General features: G+C 36.4%; 1 protein-coding gene across 1 annotated transcript in view; it reads left to right on the plus strand.

Annotated features, from left to right (window-relative positions):
- The window catches only part of CLCA4 (chloride channel accessory 4), a 33,227-nt gene extending 16,755 nt beyond the window's left edge, over positions 1-16,472 (plus strand). Inside the window, exons 7-14 of the mRNA XM_007529972.2 lie at positions 157-384; positions 1,059-1,236; positions 3,272-3,378; positions 7,340-7,555; positions 8,856-9,123; positions 11,320-11,490; positions 15,106-15,339; positions 15,969-16,472. Coding sequence (XP_007530034.1) covers positions 157-384; positions 1,059-1,236; positions 3,272-3,378; positions 7,340-7,555; positions 8,856-9,123; positions 11,320-11,490; positions 15,106-15,339; positions 15,969-16,384 — 1,818 coding nt within the window. The 3' untranslated portion in view covers positions 16,385-16,472. The remainder of the gene's footprint in view (positions 1-156; positions 385-1,058; positions 1,237-3,271; positions 3,379-7,339; positions 7,556-8,855; positions 9,124-11,319; positions 11,491-15,105; positions 15,340-15,968) is intronic.
- The last annotated feature ends 648 nt before the right edge of the window (positions 16,473-17,120 follow it).

Raw genomic sequence — 17,120 nt, forward strand, 5'->3', positions numbered from 1 at the left:
ATTTATTAACTGAGAAAAGACTACTTTTGAAGTAACACCCATTACTATTGATAAAAAAAACTTAAATTCTGTTCATTTATTTTTATATGATCTGTTAACATTTTTCAAGTAAAATATCTCTTTGTGTGTGTGTGCCTTTTTTATATATTTATTTAGAATGGTGATCGCCTAAATCGGATGAATCAAGCTGCGAAATATTTCCTGCTTCAGATTATTGAAAATGAATCCTTGGCAGGGATGGTACACTTTCATAGTACTGCCATCGTTCAAAATGAGCTCATCCAAATAACCAATAGCACTCAAAGAGACCTGCTGGTGCAGAAGTTACCTACCATAGCTAGTGGTGGAACGTCCATCTGTTCTGGAATTAGAGCAGCATTTCAGGTGAAACTGCAAATATAGTCTATTTATTTTTACAGCTGGATTATTTTATGCAGGTAATGGTTCACATAGATTTCTCCTAATTTAATATAATTCACCCTAAAAAAGTAGAACTCAGCACAGGGAAAAAAAATCTCACTTGTTTGCTAAAGGATCAATGAATCTATGAAAAAACTAATCAGTGAAACTTTGACTATTCAAATGTCACGGCAGCATGAGCCTCGTGGCACCAGAACTTTGTTTCATTACACTACAGCAGTCAGTGTGCAGTAAACGTTAGTTAAGTATGCAGTAAGTATCCATTAATAAGTCAATGAAACAAATTATATGGTGTGATTCCACTTTGAACCAATCCTCATTTTAGCTTCTGTAACATCCAGTTAGAGAAAGAGATGTTCTCTCCAAAGTACATTATTAAAGAAAGAAAGCTTAATAATTATTACATCTAACTTTGTGTTCAAGCCTACTCCTACATAGCCTCATTAGAACAAATATTCTCTGCAACAGGTAGAAATAGAAAGTCAAGTTTAAGTTCTCCCATAGATTGTTCACTACGGATCCTTTAAAAAAATTGTAAGTCCTTTTCTAAACATATCAATTTATTTTATCCTCAACTTGTTTTCTTAATTTCTAATCAGTCTATTTGATGTAGTAATTTTTCTCGGCTATGTTCACAGGTATTTGAAAGTGGTAATTCCCAAGTAGATGGATCTGAAATACTACTGCTGACTGATGGGGAAGATAGCACTGCAGGAGAATGCCTTGATGAAGTAAAACAAAGTGGGGTCATTGTTCATCTCATTGCTTTGGGACCAGATGCTGATGAAGCAGTCATAGAAATGAACACTGCAACAGGTAGAATATGATCTATATATTCTAGTTATTTAATAGCAATTAATAAGTGAAGAAGGACACAACCTGGTACCCTGTTGAGCTCTAGCTCTGAATGTGCCTCACCACGTGGTGAACATCAAAATAGACCTACTCTCTGTTCTCCTTGTGCTCACAGTCCAACTGACTGGAGACACAATGAAACTACTAATGAGATATCAAAATCAGATGGCATTTTTGCATAGCAAGAGAAGTACATAGGAGTTAAATATGTGTTAGAAGTGAAAGACAAATCTATCAGCTTGCTAGTGAGTAGGGAAAGAGGGCATGAAACACAGGGTTACTTCTGAGCTAGGTAGTAAACTAAATACCGATTTTTCTCTGAAGATAAAAGTATGGAGAAGATGATCTGGCCACTAGTTTTTTAAAAATTGTGTTGAATTCATAAAGCAAGGCACACAGAGACTATTGAGAAGTCTGTGAGACCAGAAATGTATGGGGCAGCACCTAGGAGCATGAGAAAAACAGAAGCTCAGGCTGAATAGATCTAAGTAACAAAGAAGTATCCAGATAAACTCTGAGGTAGTTGTTATATTAACTACAGAGTGTGGTTAAAGTACACAGGATACTTTTGGAAACTTAAAAAAAAATTTTTTTAATTTTTTAATATCTTTTTATTTATTCCCTTTTGTTGCCCTTGTTGTTTTATTGTTGTAGTTATCGGTGTTGTTATTGATGTCGTCGTTGTTGGATAGGACAGAGAGAAATGGAGAGGGGAGGGGAAGATAGAGAGAGGGAGAGAAAGACAGACACCTGCAGACCTGCTTCACCCCTTGTGAAACGACTCCCCTGCGGGTGGAGAGTCGGGGGCCTCCAACCGGGATCCTTGCACTTAACCCGCTGCACTACCACCCGACTCCCACTTTTGGTGACTTAACAGATCATAGAATATAGAACTTAAAGCAGAAATATCAATTATTATTGTTTTGAGTTGATTAATGGTACCAAATACAAAAACGGTACACTTGCCTTTTAAATGTGTAATTATACTAAGCCCCATCATTTCAAAGTGTTTCATGGTCATCACAATTTATTTTGCTTCTAGTAGACTTCCCAAAGTAAAAGAGTTGTCTAGGGAGTCGGGCTGTAGCTCAGCGGGCTAAGCGCAGGTGGCGCAAAGCACAAGGTTGGCATAAGGATCCCGGTTCAAGCCCCCGGCTCCCCACCTGCAGGGGAGTCGCTTCATAAGCGGTGAAGCAGGTCTGCAGGTGTCTGTCTTTCTCTCCCCCTCTCTGTCTTCCCCTCCGCTCTCCATTTCTCTCTGTACTATCTAACAACGACAACATCAATAACAATAATAACTACAACAACAATGAAAAACAACAAGGACAACAAAAGAGAAAATAAATAAATAAAATATTTAAAAAAAAGAGTTGTCTATAGTTTGCCTTTTTTCTTCTCATTGCTAACTATTGCCAGAAACACCGATAATACATCACTTTGTAATTGTTAGATCCTGATCTACTATGAAAAATTGGAAAGTCAAGGTTCCTTGAACATATCCTAAACTAAGTAACTCTCCTAAAATGCTGCATGAAATCTGTGATCCTTAATATGTGAAAATATGGTTTCACTTTTTTTTTCTGTTAAGATAGAAAAAATTGAAAAGGGAGTAAGAAATAGAGAGGGCAAGAGAAATTTTGCTTCACCACTCATGGAGTTTCCCTCCTGCATCAGGGACCGTGGGCTTGAACTTGGGTCCTTGCTCATGGTGATGTATCCCATCGCTCACCTCTTATGGTGTCATCTTTTATATTCTCTGATTTAGTGCCTTTCAGCCTCCTAATATTTTTCATAATTAAGGTAGAAAGTTCAACTTCTTAGCTGTGACATTTTCAGTTAACATTTTAGAATTATTCTTTACAACCATCTGATTTTGATCTCTTTTAAATAAGCACACTAAAATTATGAATTTTCTTACCCTCTGATTTTACGAATCATTAAAATGTAGTAAGAACTTTTTTCTAGGATAAAATAAGCTAATGTATTTATGTTTTAGGAGGAAAACATTTCTATGCTTCGGATAATGCCACGAGCAATGGCCTCATTGATGCTTTCTCGGGCCTTAAGTCAGGAAACACAGACATTTCCAAACAACCTCTTCAGGTCAGAGTTCTCATTCCTCAGGATTTTGTATTTACATTTGACTTTAATCAGGAACAGATAATTTTGTTGCTATAAAATTTGAGTTGTGTATTTTGCAAAGTAAAATTTTAGCTATAATTGAAATTTCCATCTTAAATATAAATTATTCTTTAATATGACCAAAATGTAGTTTAATGTGACTACAGTAGAAAATCAAGTGTTTCTTTTTCTTTAACTGCAGAGTTTGGCTAAGGGATAACATCCAGATCTAATATCAAATTTTATACCAAAAGTAGATATTACCCAATAATAAGATACCCATTGAGTGGCTAGGAGGTGGCACACCTGGTACAGTGCACACATTACTAGGCGCAAGGACACAGTTGAAGGCCTTGGTCCCCAACAGCAGTGAATAGTTTCACAAGGGTTGAAGGAGGGCTGCAGGGGCTTCTATTTCTCTTTTCCTTTCACCTTCTCTCTGTCTCTATCCAAAATAAATTATTGTTAAAAATTGGGCTGGGGAGACAGCATCATGTTTGTGCAAAAAAGACTTTCATACCTGAGGCTCTGAGGTCCCAGGTTCAATTCTCAGCCGTACCATCAACCAGACCTTAGTATTACTCAGATTTCCCTTTCTCTGAATCATTCTCTTTCAATAAAATAATTAAATAAAAATTCTAAAACAAAAATAAATTAAAAATATAAAAATAGATATCCGTTGCTGTAAGACTACATATTAAAAATCTCATGCTTACAAGATTTTGCTCACCTTACACTGTTGTGGAATAGATTGAAATTAGATAAATAAAGCCAAAAATCTGGTCTGGAAATAAGCATGTTGAGAGAAAGAGTGAGTATCACTGCATATCTATAAAGCTGGGATTTCTCGACTTTCGCTTCTGCTATTTTCCCCTGGAGTTTCAGTTGACCCACCTCTCTTTGAAATGCAATTGTTTTTGTTATCAGTGTTCCAATAATGTTAACACTTTCTGTTATTTAGAGCCCATTTCTTTTCAGTAAATTTTTATTCTTCTTTGTTTGTATATCTTTGGTCATTTCCTATTACACCAAAATTTATCTTCATTACCCAATTTATCAAGTCACTACCTACATGAAAGCTTGTATGACCACCTAAATTTGCTTTAGACCTTTTCTTTCCTGGTTACCAACAAAGAGCACACAGCAATAAGAAGCAGGATGAGGATGTGGGCATATTGCTTTCAAGATCTGATTTGTGGTTTCACCCTGCAAGTGGCTTAAAAATTGTTATGAGATCTTGCTTAACAGTATAGGAGAACACACTGACGGAGAATAAAGTTCATTTCTCGTGGCTTCCGTCGGTTTGACTGAGAGAATGGTAATACCACTATCTAAAACTGGTTTTAAAAAGGGGATAATTAATTTTTTGACTTGCATCTTTTTTATTTTAAATTTTTATTTATAAAAAGGAAACACTGACAAAACCATAGGATAAGAGGGGTACAACTCCACAGAATTCCCACCACTTGATCTCCGTATCCCATCCCCTCCCCTGATAGCTTTCCTATTTTATCCCTCTGGGAGTATGGACATCATGGGATGCAGAAGGTGGAAGGTCTGGCTTCTGTAATTGCTTACTTGCTGAACATGGGCGTTGGCAGGTCAATCCATACTCCCAGCCTGTTTCTCTCTTTCCCTGGGAGCGGGGGGGCCTCTGGGGAAGCGGGGCTCTAGGACACATTGGTGGAATCATCTGCCCACGGAAGTCTGGTTGGCATCATGGTAGCATCTGGAACCTGGTGGACAACCAGAAATTGAGTGGAAAGGGGAGGTAGAGAAGGAGAGAAACAGATGAACACCTGCAGCATCACTTCATCATTTGCAAAGCTTTCCCCCCTGTAAATGGGCATGGGGGGTTAAACCTAGGTCTGTGTGCATTGTAATATGTGTGCTCAACCAGATACACCACCATCCAGCCCCAAGATAACTAATTTTAAGGATATTGGGTGTCTTATTTTAATCCTGGAAGTTTTGAGTGGATATTGGAATATTATAATGGGATTTTAGGATATCAGAGTAGAAAAATCAGCTAGAAATGGCATGTTGCAAATGGGAAGTGGTTCAGAATTTTGAGAAGCTATTGAATGGTGTGAAATAAAAAGAAATTTTTGTTCTCATTAGAAATGCAAGTTTTTAAAGAGAAAAAAAGAACAAAAAGATAAATCTTTAAAATTTAGTCTAGATTTAAGTGCATTACACAGCTGTCTTGAAAGGGTAGGTGAAGGTATTGTACTATAGTTTGATTGATTGGATAGAAACTTGGGTTTGGATGGTGAAAACTGGAATGGAAAGGAGATGCTCTGTCCCAACTTTACTCAGTTTTTCTTCCCACAGAATGACTACGTAGCCAAAGTCATCTAAATTTCTTGCACATTTTCTGTCGAGGACTATAATGTCATTAAATTCAGTTTTAACTTAGTAATACGTGGTCTTTGTAAAGATCTGGCCATTTAGCACAAGGACAGAATCTTCGTCATTATAATGATAGCTCAATTTAGGCTTTTCTCCCTTCGACTGGCACAAAAGTAAAGGTGTTCTTTATTTAGAACTGGACTGGAGAAGAAGTAAGATTTCTCATCATTCCTAAAATGACTCATCTGTAGAGAGTATTCTCTTGATCAGTAGATAAAATTGCTTCTTCATGAATAAGAGTCAAACACAAAAACTTGAAACCCTTCTGTAAAGCTTTCAAATACTTTCTATCTTTCATTTCCTCTATTTTCAGGATTCTAAACTTTATAAACTTGGTTTGCCCTCTTGCGACTTTTGTTGGACATGATTGCTGTTCAGTGCTACCTATTCTATTTTCTGTGGAAAATCATTTCTATATTTAACATCAAGAACATATTTATGGGAATCGGGCAGTATCACAGCAGGTTAAGTGCTGGTGGCACAAAGCGCAAGGACCGACATAAGGATCCTGATTCGAGCCCCCAGCTCCCCACCTGTAGGGGAGTCACTTCACAGGTGGTGAAGCAGGTCTGCAGGTGTCTATCTTTCTCTGCCCATCTCTGTCTTCCCCATTCTCTCCATTTCTCTCTGTCCTATCCAACAACAATGACATAAATAACAACAACAATAATAACTACAACAACAAGGGCAACAAAAGGGAATAAATATTTTTAAAAATTTTTTAAAGAATATATTTATAAGAATCTGTTTCATTATTGAGTGGTATTGATATTTCTTTTTTAATTTTATTTATTCCCTTTTGTTGCCCTTGTTGTTTTATTGTTGTAGTTATTATTATTGTTGTTGTTGTAAAAGACAGAGAGAAATGGAGAGAGGAGGGGGAAGACAGAGAGGGGGAGAGAAAGATAAACACCTGCAGACCTGCTTCACTGCTTGTGAAGGGACTTCCCTGCAGGTGGGGAGCTAGGGCTTGAGCCGGGATCCTTAAACCAGTCCTTGTGCTTTGCGCCACCTGCGCTTAACCCGCTGCATTACAACCCAACTCCCCTGGTATTGATATTTCTTTCTTTAATCCTGTCTTCCTATATCTCTACTCAAAGACTAACACCCACCAATAGAGATTATTTTAGGCAGTTGTGAAAATGGGTAAATTGAGAATAAACACGCACATATATACACACTATTGCTAATTCACCTCTGAGATTCTATCACCGTGTAATGCCAAAACCTCAGTAGGTTGTTTGCCAAGAAAAGCTTACTTAAGAAGAACAGGACCACATCTGTGACTGTAAAAGACTACCATCCTTTCTAATACTTTTATTATACCCTTCCCTTTCCTCGGAACCTCTATTTCCACACTTTCTGACTGGTAACTGGGACACCTCAGTCAACTTTCACAGCAATCACAACCTAAAACAAGTCACACTTAATCTTGTACTCAGACCAAAAAACTAAGAATCATGTTTTTAAAATAACATTAACAAAATCACTCTCTTCTCTCAGTACTAATCTTAAAATTTTATCTAAACAGCTTGAAAGTAAAGGATCAAATCTCAACAAAGATGACTGGATGAATGGCACTGTGGTCATTGATAGAACTGTGGGAATGGACACATATTTTCTCATCACTTGGACCAAACAGCTTCCCGCTATTTCTCTCAGATACCCTAATGGATCATTAGAGAATGGTTTCCAAGTAGACTCAGCTACTAAAATGGCCTCTGTCAGTATTCCAGGAGTTGCACCGGTAAGTAAAGAGTAAAGAGTTTTGGGTTTTTTTTAATTGGCACTGGGGTTATTGCTGAGGTTTGAGAGTCAGTATTACTAATCCACTACTCTTCACAGGGGCCTTTTTTTTTTCTTTACCTTATTTTTCTTTTTTCTTTTTATTTATTTAATTTTATTTTTGCCTCCAGGGTTATTGCTGGGGCTCAGTTCCTGCACTATGAATCTACTGCTCCTGGAGGCTATTTTTTCCTTTTTGTTTCCTTTGTTATTTATCGTTTTATTATTGTTGTTGTTGTTATTGCTTTCATTTCTGTTGGATAGGACAGAGAGGAGACAGGAAGACAGAGAGAGGGAGAGAAAGACAGACACCTGCAGACTTGCTTCACCACTTGTGAGGAGTCCTTTCCTGCAGTTCGGGAGCCTGGGGATCCAGCTGGGATCCTTAGGCCAGTCCTCGTGCTTCACACCATGTGCGTTTACCCTACTCTGCTACTGTCCCTCTTTTTTTTATTATTTTATTTGATATGACAGAGATAAATTGAGAAGGCAGGGGGAAATAGAGAGGAAAGGAAAGATAGCCGCTTGCAGACCTGCTTCACTGCTCAGGAAAGGGGTCTCCTGCCAGTGGGGAGCATAGAGTAGAACGAGGGTCCTTGTGCATGGTAAAGTGTGCACTCAACCAGGTGCACCACCTCCCTGCCCTTTCCAACAGCTTTTATTAAGCTTGCTTTCATAGTTTCATTAGTTACAATACATTTTAATGTCGTAAGTATGATTTTCAATACTTGTATCATCTTCAAAATTAAGATTAAAAAAAAGAATGTGACTTCCCAGAGTGTATGGTGCTGAAAAATTACAGTGGCAGGATAAAGGAAAAATAACTTTTACATTAGGAGCAACCACGGGGGTGGGAAGGAAGGGTTATATAGAAAAAGAATATGTGAGAAGAAAATATAGGATGAGTCTGTACAATCTGGTATATAGATAGCTACAAAATTACTAATGCCACATTCCGAATAAAGCAGTTCATTAGCATAGTCTCTAGATTTAAGGTCAAACTAATGTCAGTACCAAAACAAACTATTCAAAACTTATTTTTCCTAGTTATAATTTCAGAAATATTGGACATATACATGACAACAGTCAGAAACCCTCTCTAAAGGCCTCTACTCTCATCATTTCATCCTCAAAAGTTTTAAAATCTGCAGAACTTTGTTTAATCTGCAACTTAATTTTAAGATTTATATTTGATTTTGATCATGGAAACATGGAAAATAATTTTATCTTGGGCATTGATTATATAAGCTTTGAATTTTTAGGTGGGAATTTGGACTTACAATCTTCAATCCAAGCAAAACATGGAAACACTGACTATTACAATAAATTCAAGAGCAGCAAATTCCTCTGTGCCTCCAATCACAGTGAATGCTAAAATGAATAAAGACACAAATAGCTTCCCCAATCCAATGATTGTGTATGCAGAAGTTCTACAAGGATTTACACCCATTCTTGGAGCCAATGTGACAGCTTTCATTGAATCAAAAAATGGAAAAACAACAGTTTTGGAACTTTTAGATAATGGTGCAGGTAATTCATGAATAAACCTATAACTCAGGATATGTTAAGAGCTCTTCTAGTATTATAGAGTAAGACGTTAGGCTTTACAAGAACTGGTGCAAATAATGGATGAAAACAAAGCAGCAGGAAATTCTATCCAGGTAAAATCTACAAAGTACTTAGCAAAAATCTTGCACATGGCCGACACTCATTAACTATTGCTGGCTGTCATTTTTTTATTGTTTAGAAAACAAATACCTGGGCATTGTGTGGTAATGTATCCCCCCTTATCTTATAGTCTCATCAATATTTCCTTTTTATAAATAAAAATTTAAAAAGGAGAGTTCGAGAGAAAACAACAGAACGATTCTGAACAAGTGTTTCGAAGAAGAACAGTAGAGTAGGTGCAAGGTTGTGCCTATGTTCTAAAGACCATACTGTAAACTATTAACATCTTCCCAATAAAATAAAATAAAATAGAGTCTTCATCAGAAAGCATGAACCACAAGAAGCTAGACTACTTTAATTGGTAGATAAAGTGTTGGTCATATTTTGTCTCCCTGATCTGTATAGATGAGTGGTGCTAACAGACTCTGGACCATCATTGAAAAATGAACTTAATTTTGAGAAGTCAATGATCACTAAAATGTGTCACATTGACAATAATCTGACTTATCAGAGTTTCTTATCAATGCCATTTGTAACAAACTAATCCAGTCAATTTATAAACCTACCATCAACTAGAACTGATGCTGAGAAAAATTCAGATGGTAACATTGTTCTTTAATGGTCCTCAACACATTTATCTGATATGACAATTTTTCAGCTCTAGCCTTACCCCAGTCCTGTCTGTGCTACATTGACTCACCCTCATCTTCCTTCATTTCTCAACACAGTAGATGACTACTTAGGTGTCTTTACCTAAGAAAGTATCAGTAATTAACAAAGACAGAGAAAGGGTTTCTAACTCTTATCATACAAAAGAATAATCTGGGAAGCTTCTTTTAATACACAAAACACTGGATCCTTTTCTTGATTTTTGAGAAATTTGTATCCACAATATAATCCAAAAGGATGCAGAAAATGCTGGTCTAAGGATATCATTTTAGCACTTGTCACAGAATGTTAACCCCCCCCCTGAGAAATTAATTTTCAATTTAACAAATAACTTCAGTCAAGGTAATTCCAATAAATACACTTAGGGGAGCCAGGTAATGCCTGGTTGAGCACTCAGATTATAGTGCATAAGGACCCAGATTAAAGCCCCAGTTCCCACCTGCAGGGAAAAATCTTCACAAGTGGTGAAGCTACACTACAAATCTATCTATCTATCTATCTATCTATCTATCTATCTATCTATCTATCTATCTATCATCTTTCTCTTCCCTTTCAGTTTCTATCTCCATCTTAAATAAAACAAAACAAAACTTTAAAGAATACAAGTGGATACAGTATATTTGAGTTCCCCCAAACGTTTATTTTAACAGTGGTTAAAGTCTTTCACTGTCTGGCTAGCAAGTTAATAAACTATAGAAAGAAAGTTATGAAGATTGAAAATATGTGTTGAATACAAATCAGCATAAGTGATTTTTGAATTAATTTATTGTAAAAATTAAATTCTAGGCAAAGATACTTTTTTCTTTAGTGTACATTCTTTTGATTTGGATAGACAGTGGCCCAATGTGTTCAGATAAATAATTATACCCAACTGTTCAGTCAAAAAAAGATGATAAAAAGCCTTTCTCCCCCCCCCCACTGGGTCTGCATGTCTCTATAGCATATAATTTCTCCTCCTTTCATGTCCTTACTTTCTCTCAGTAAATGCTCATCTTCCTGAAAAAAATTGTAAAAAGAGTATTACAATAATCTGCTTATAAGTTAAGGTGAAAATATTGCTTATTCATACAAATATAACAGTGCGTCTAGCATAATATGTTATAAAGTAATATTTTATATAATATAAAGTATTATAAAAAATAAATGTATAATAGTAACCATATGCAATATTATACAAACGTACATATGTATGTATACAATATCAATTCAATAAAGTAATAACTATAAGAGCAAAATGGAAATATTCTCTAATAGGTCAATTACAAAGTAGGGAATCCAGCTAAGGAGCTATTCTTTCAAGTACCATAGACTTGATTTAGAAAATCCGTAAATATCTTATTCCCTACAACAACATTAACAACTGATTCTTTCTTTTCTACACACAAAAAGGTGCTGATTCTTTCAAGGATGATGGGGTCTACTCCAGGTATTTTACAACTTACTCAGAAAATGGCAGATACAGCTTAAAAATACGGGCTCACGGAGGAGCAAATGCTGCCACACGAAATTTAAGAGGCCTCGTAAATAGAGCTGCATTTATACCAGGCTGGGTAGTGGATGGTAAGCAACTCATGATCTCTGAAATCCAGTACTGACCTGAATACTAGTGAGTTGACATTATTGAGTCTCTCAGTATTTTATAACTGAAAGTATAGCTGCTCTTGTTTATTTTTTAATTTTGGCATATATAAATATCTAGTGATTCAATATTGATTTACAAAATTAGAAGGTAACAGGGGTATAATTCCATACTGTTTCCACAACCGGAATTCTGTGTCCCCAGTCCCTCCATTGGAAACTGCAGTAGTTCTCCCAAAGTCACAGATGTGGAGTGACTATTATTTCTCTGACTATCTGTCTATAGTCATATGTATTTGCCCTTCTTAAAAACATTTTATTTATTTTTTAATATTTATTTATTTTCCCTTTTGTTGCCCTTGTTGTTTTATTGTTGTAGTTATTACCGTTGTTGTTATTGATGTCATTATTGTTGATAAGACAGAGAGAAATAGAGAGAGGAGGGGAAGACAGAGAGGGGGAGAGAAAGATAGACACCTGCAGACCTGCTTCACCTACAGGTTGGGAGCCAGGGGCTCAAAACCTAACCGGGATCCTTACGCCAGTCCTTGTGCTTTGCACCATGTACACTTAACCCTCTGTGCTACCATCCAACTCCCATATTTGCCCCTTTTGTGATTCTTCCTTCTCTTCCTTTCTAAGTCACACCTACACCTATTACTATTTACAAATGTTCTTCTTCTTTCTCTGGGTCCTGATGGGATTGTAATTCAGGTCATCTTCCACTAACATTTCTCCCCTCTGAGAGTACGGACCAAAGTTCTTTATGGGTTGCAAAAGGTGGGAGTTCTGGCTTCTGTAATTGCTTCTCCAATGGATATGGGCTTTACCAGGTTGATCCATACCCCTAGCCTGTTTCTATCTTTGCCTAGTAGGGTAGGATTATAGGGAGGGGAGTTTCCAGGACACATTAGTGAGGTCGTCTGCCCATAGACGTAAAGAAGAAATAAGTAGCATCTGCAATTTGATGGCTGAAAGGTAGTAAGATATAAAGTATGACAAAATGTTTAATAACCAGTAACCAAAAAGTACTAACAGAGAAGATGAGATTAGGGGGCTGGGAGTAGAAAGAAGCTAGAAAGTTCATTTTAGGTATATTCCAAAGGGCCCGTGACTTTAGTGATTTTTGTCTAAGATTGATAGCTTAGTTCACATACAGGTGAACTAAAAATATTATCTGGAAAGATGGTGTCAGATATGAGAATAGAACTAGTATGCTGGATTAAGGCAGAGAGTAGCTCCCAAACTTGAAGAAAGTACATAAATACAATTAATTATTTACCCCATCAATCTGACCAGGGTTCATATATATTTCTATTTAGCACGGGACCCTGTGTAACCTTTGAGTCCCTGTCAGTTTGAGCTTGCTGTCCATGGTAATAGCTGGGAACCTTTTAGGCTGCACTCATTTCAGGACCAGTTTTCCTCAAATGGCAGGATAGGCTGACCCAGTTTCCCTTCAGAGTGAGGGTAAGGTCCTTCAGAGGCTCACAAGAGGTCTTATGATGATGTTCCTGTTGGGAGTGACCAGTGATGATAGAAAGAGGGGTCTATTAGAGGTCTTGGAAAATACTGTCTATGGGAGAATTCAAGGATTTTTCTGACTAGGTCCCCAGGTGATGGGGTGGCCTGGTATTGACCAAAAATACCATCATTAAGTGAGCCAGTCTCTTACCTTTATCCAACTTTTGTAATCATTTCTTTATCTGATGAGCTTGGACTTTCTTCCAGATGTTAAAGTGTAAAGTATCATTTGTTGTACTCAAACTAGTATTAGGTATATGGGGTCTGGCCTCAAGTTAGGGAGGAAATAGACTTAAGTTTTTAATATAGTCTAAGTTAACTTTAAGTTTTACTGCATTTACCTGTTTGATGAGCCTAGATTGGCAAGTTTCTCTCTCCAAGTTAGCCTAACTTTTGGTATAGTATATGGTATCCAGAAGAACTGAATAAATGTCAAATATCAGCCATTAATCTGCTAATTCAGAGTACTTTACGTATATCATTATAAGTATAATTTTCAATTTAGGGTGAAGGGGACACTCTAATATTTTATATGCCTAGATACAAGATGATGACAGAATTTGTCTTTCAGGTTACTTACACATGCAAAAATGAAATATAAATGTTGAATGTTTTTATCAAATCAAAAAAGATATGTTAACCAACGCATTGTAAAGATTAGGGACAAATTCTTGTTATCTTTCTTTTTTTTTACTTTATTAGTGATTTAATAATGATCAACAAGACTGAGAGATAAGAAGGGTACAATTTCATACAATTCCCATCACCAGAGTTCTGAATCCCATCCCCTCCATGGGAAGATTCCCTATTCTTTATCCCTCTGAGAATAATGGGCCAAAGATCCTTATGGGGTGCTAAAGATGGGATGTATGTAATAGCCTCTCTGCTAGACATGGGCATTGACAGATCAATTCATATCCCCAGCCTGTCTATCTTTCCCTTGTGGTAGGGTAGGGTTCTGGGGAAGTGGGGTTCCAGGACACAGTGGTGAGGTCATCTGCCCAGGAAAGTCAGGTTGGCATCATGGTAGCATCTGCAACTTGGTGGCTGAGAAGCATTAAGATATAAACCAAAACAAATTGTTACTAATCAGGAACCTAAAGGTAAGAGTATAGCGGATAAGATTTAGGGTCTTTATGTTGTAAAAAGCTAGGACGTTAATTTTAGATATATCCTTACGGATACTAATTTTTTACTAATTTTTTCCTGGGCCCGACAGCTAACATACAGGTGGGATGAAAGTATTGTCTGGGAAGATTGCATCAGAGTTGTTACTAGGACCAGAAAACTGGATCAGGGCAGAGAATAGCTCCCAAATATGAGAAAAGCCTATAAGTACCATTAACTGTAAACCTCTTTGATCTGACCTAGGGCCCGTATCTATTCATATTCAGCACAGGAGCCTGTGTAACCTCTGAATCCCTGTAAACTCATTATCTTTACTTTTATCTTGTTTCATATCTTGTGACTTTTAAGAGTTTTCTGTTGGCATATAATCCAAAATTATCGTTCACTAGTAGCAGAAAATGGAGGAGGGACATAGTACATGTGACTCAAAAGAAACACAAAGTAATTTCTCCAGCCTTAGTTAGATTGAAGATAAGAGATCAAGCAACTATTTTTAAAGACAAATATGGAATTGCATAAATTATTCTTATCTAGTACAGCCTTAATTCCGAAACAGTTTAATATCTGACCTTGCTCTTCATTATTCTAGTGAAAATGCTAAAGAAAAAATTACCCTGGTAATTAAGTATTTATGACTTCAATTACCAAATTTAGCAAAATACGACTATGTGTGTATATGGAAAGTTAGAGTGGGGAGTAGATAAGGAATTCACTTCATTAAATGCTGAAATTACTAGTTTTATTCATCAAATATTGGAATCTTTTCCATTTTTATTAGTGATTAATTCATGGTTTAAAAGACTATAAAATTCTAGGGATATAGTTTCACACCTTGCCCATCACGAAAATTCCCTGACCTCTTCCCAAGCCCAGTGATAATGACCGTAGTTACCACAAAGTCTTAGAAATAATTTGGTCACTTTTCCTAAAAATATCTTAATGCAGGGGTGATTCAAGGAAACCAACCAAGACCTGAAATTGAAAAGGATACTGAAACAGTTTTGGAGAATTTCAGCAGAACAACAATTGGAGGTGCATTTGTGGTTTCAAATGTTTCAAATAATCCTTCACTTGACCTTTACCCACCAAGCCAAATTACCGATCTTGAGGCCTCACGTGATCAGGAGGAGATCAGACTCACGTGGACAGCACCAGGAGATGATTTTGATGTTGGAAGAGGTAAGGACAAGTGTCAAATGATGCTTAGTGAAAGAAAGCCAAGTGTAGGTTGAGTAAAATTAAAATGATTTTAATTGATATCTCATGTTATACAATCTCATGTTTGAATCAATTGTATGCTACACAATGCTTTTGCGAAACAATTTTTATACAGACAAACCACATTTGGTAGAGAGTGAAAAATCAAAATTTATCACTTATATATATATTTTTTTATTTTCCCTTTTGTTGTCCTTGTTGTTTTATTGTTGTAGTTACTGTTGTTGTTATTGATGTCGCCGTTGTTGTATAGGACAGAGAGAAATGGAGAGAAGAGGGGAAGACAGAGAGGGGGAGAGAAAGACACTGCAGACCTGCTCCACCACCTGTGAAATGACTCCTCTGCAGGTGGGGTACCAGGGACTCCAACTGTGATCCTTACACTGGTCCTTGTGCTTCGAACCAAGTGCGCTTAACCCGCTGTGCTACTGCCCAGCTCCCCAAAATTTATCTTTTATTGAAAAATCAGTAAATCTATGGATATTAGTAAAAGCTTTGCATATATAAACAGCACGTTGGAGGAGAATAAGTAAAAAGGAATTCAGTATGACATACTTTATTTTCTAAGTTAAATGAACTGTCTTTCTCAGTTCAACAGTATATCATAAGGATAAGTGGTAATATCCTTGATCTACAAGACAAATTTGATGATGCTGTGCAAGTAAATACTATGGATCTGTTGCCAAAGGAAGCCAACTCCAAGGAGACCTTTGCATTTAAAGAAGGAAACATGGCAGAAGAAAATGCAACCCACTTATTTATTGCCATGCGAAGTATGGATAAAAGCAATTTGACATCGGATATATCCAACATTGCACAAGTAGCTTTATTTATTCCCCAAGCAGATTCCAATCCTGATGAAAGTCGTCCCAGTTCTGGAATTAACATCTCTATCATAGTACTGTCAGTGGTTGGATCTGTGGTGATTATTAGTATTATTGTGAGCACCACAGTTTGTATCTTAAACAAGAAAAGAAAGTCAAACAGTCCTAGCACAGGGTTTTAAAAAAAACAGCAAAATTGAAGGACTTATCTGAATTTTTAAATTTATCTTGTGCAATGGTAAACTCATAAAAATAATTTTAAGAGTTTTGGAGGGATACTTTGTTTAAAATGTGAATGCCATGATGTTTGAAAAGCTGTATGTAAATTATTGTGGAGTCTTAAAATGATATTTTATTATTATTATTTTGTCAAATAAAATGCTGAAAAAAGATCATCTTTTGTATCAATACCTGGTTATATTTATCTGATAGAAAATTTTCCCAGAAGGTTAATTCAAAATTTATCAAGAAGTTAAAATTCTCTACTCAAGCAGTCGAAAATACAAGTTTAAGAAAGTAAACAAACAATATTTGAGAAAATGAATTTGGTCTTAGTATGTAGTATGTTTTTGTTAATTGCATGACATAGTTTTGTTAACCACTGACATAGAAGATGTCAGCAGAAAAAACAATTGCCCTCTGTCAAACATTTTTTCCTCATTTTAATTTATCATAAGCATATATATCTATGATACCTCTTGCCCATGTTTTTGTATAATTAAAGGGAAATTTTTAATATATAATATTTTGCTTACTATTTATAGTATCAACCTAAATGACAACTAGAGTAATGAGTAAAATCAGTTACCATGAGCAAGTACAATAGATCTAGAAGAACAGGTTAGTGTGGTAAGCTATAAACAAGACATGTCAGAGCTGGGGTGTGGTGCACCTGATTAAGTGCAAGGGCCTAGGTTC

This window comes from Erinaceus europaeus, chromosome 11 (genome assembly GCF_950295315.1).
Source record: "Erinaceus europaeus chromosome 11, mEriEur2.1, whole genome shotgun sequence".
In the NCBI taxonomy this organism is placed as follows: domain Eukaryota; kingdom Metazoa; phylum Chordata; class Mammalia; order Eulipotyphla; family Erinaceidae; genus Erinaceus; species Erinaceus europaeus.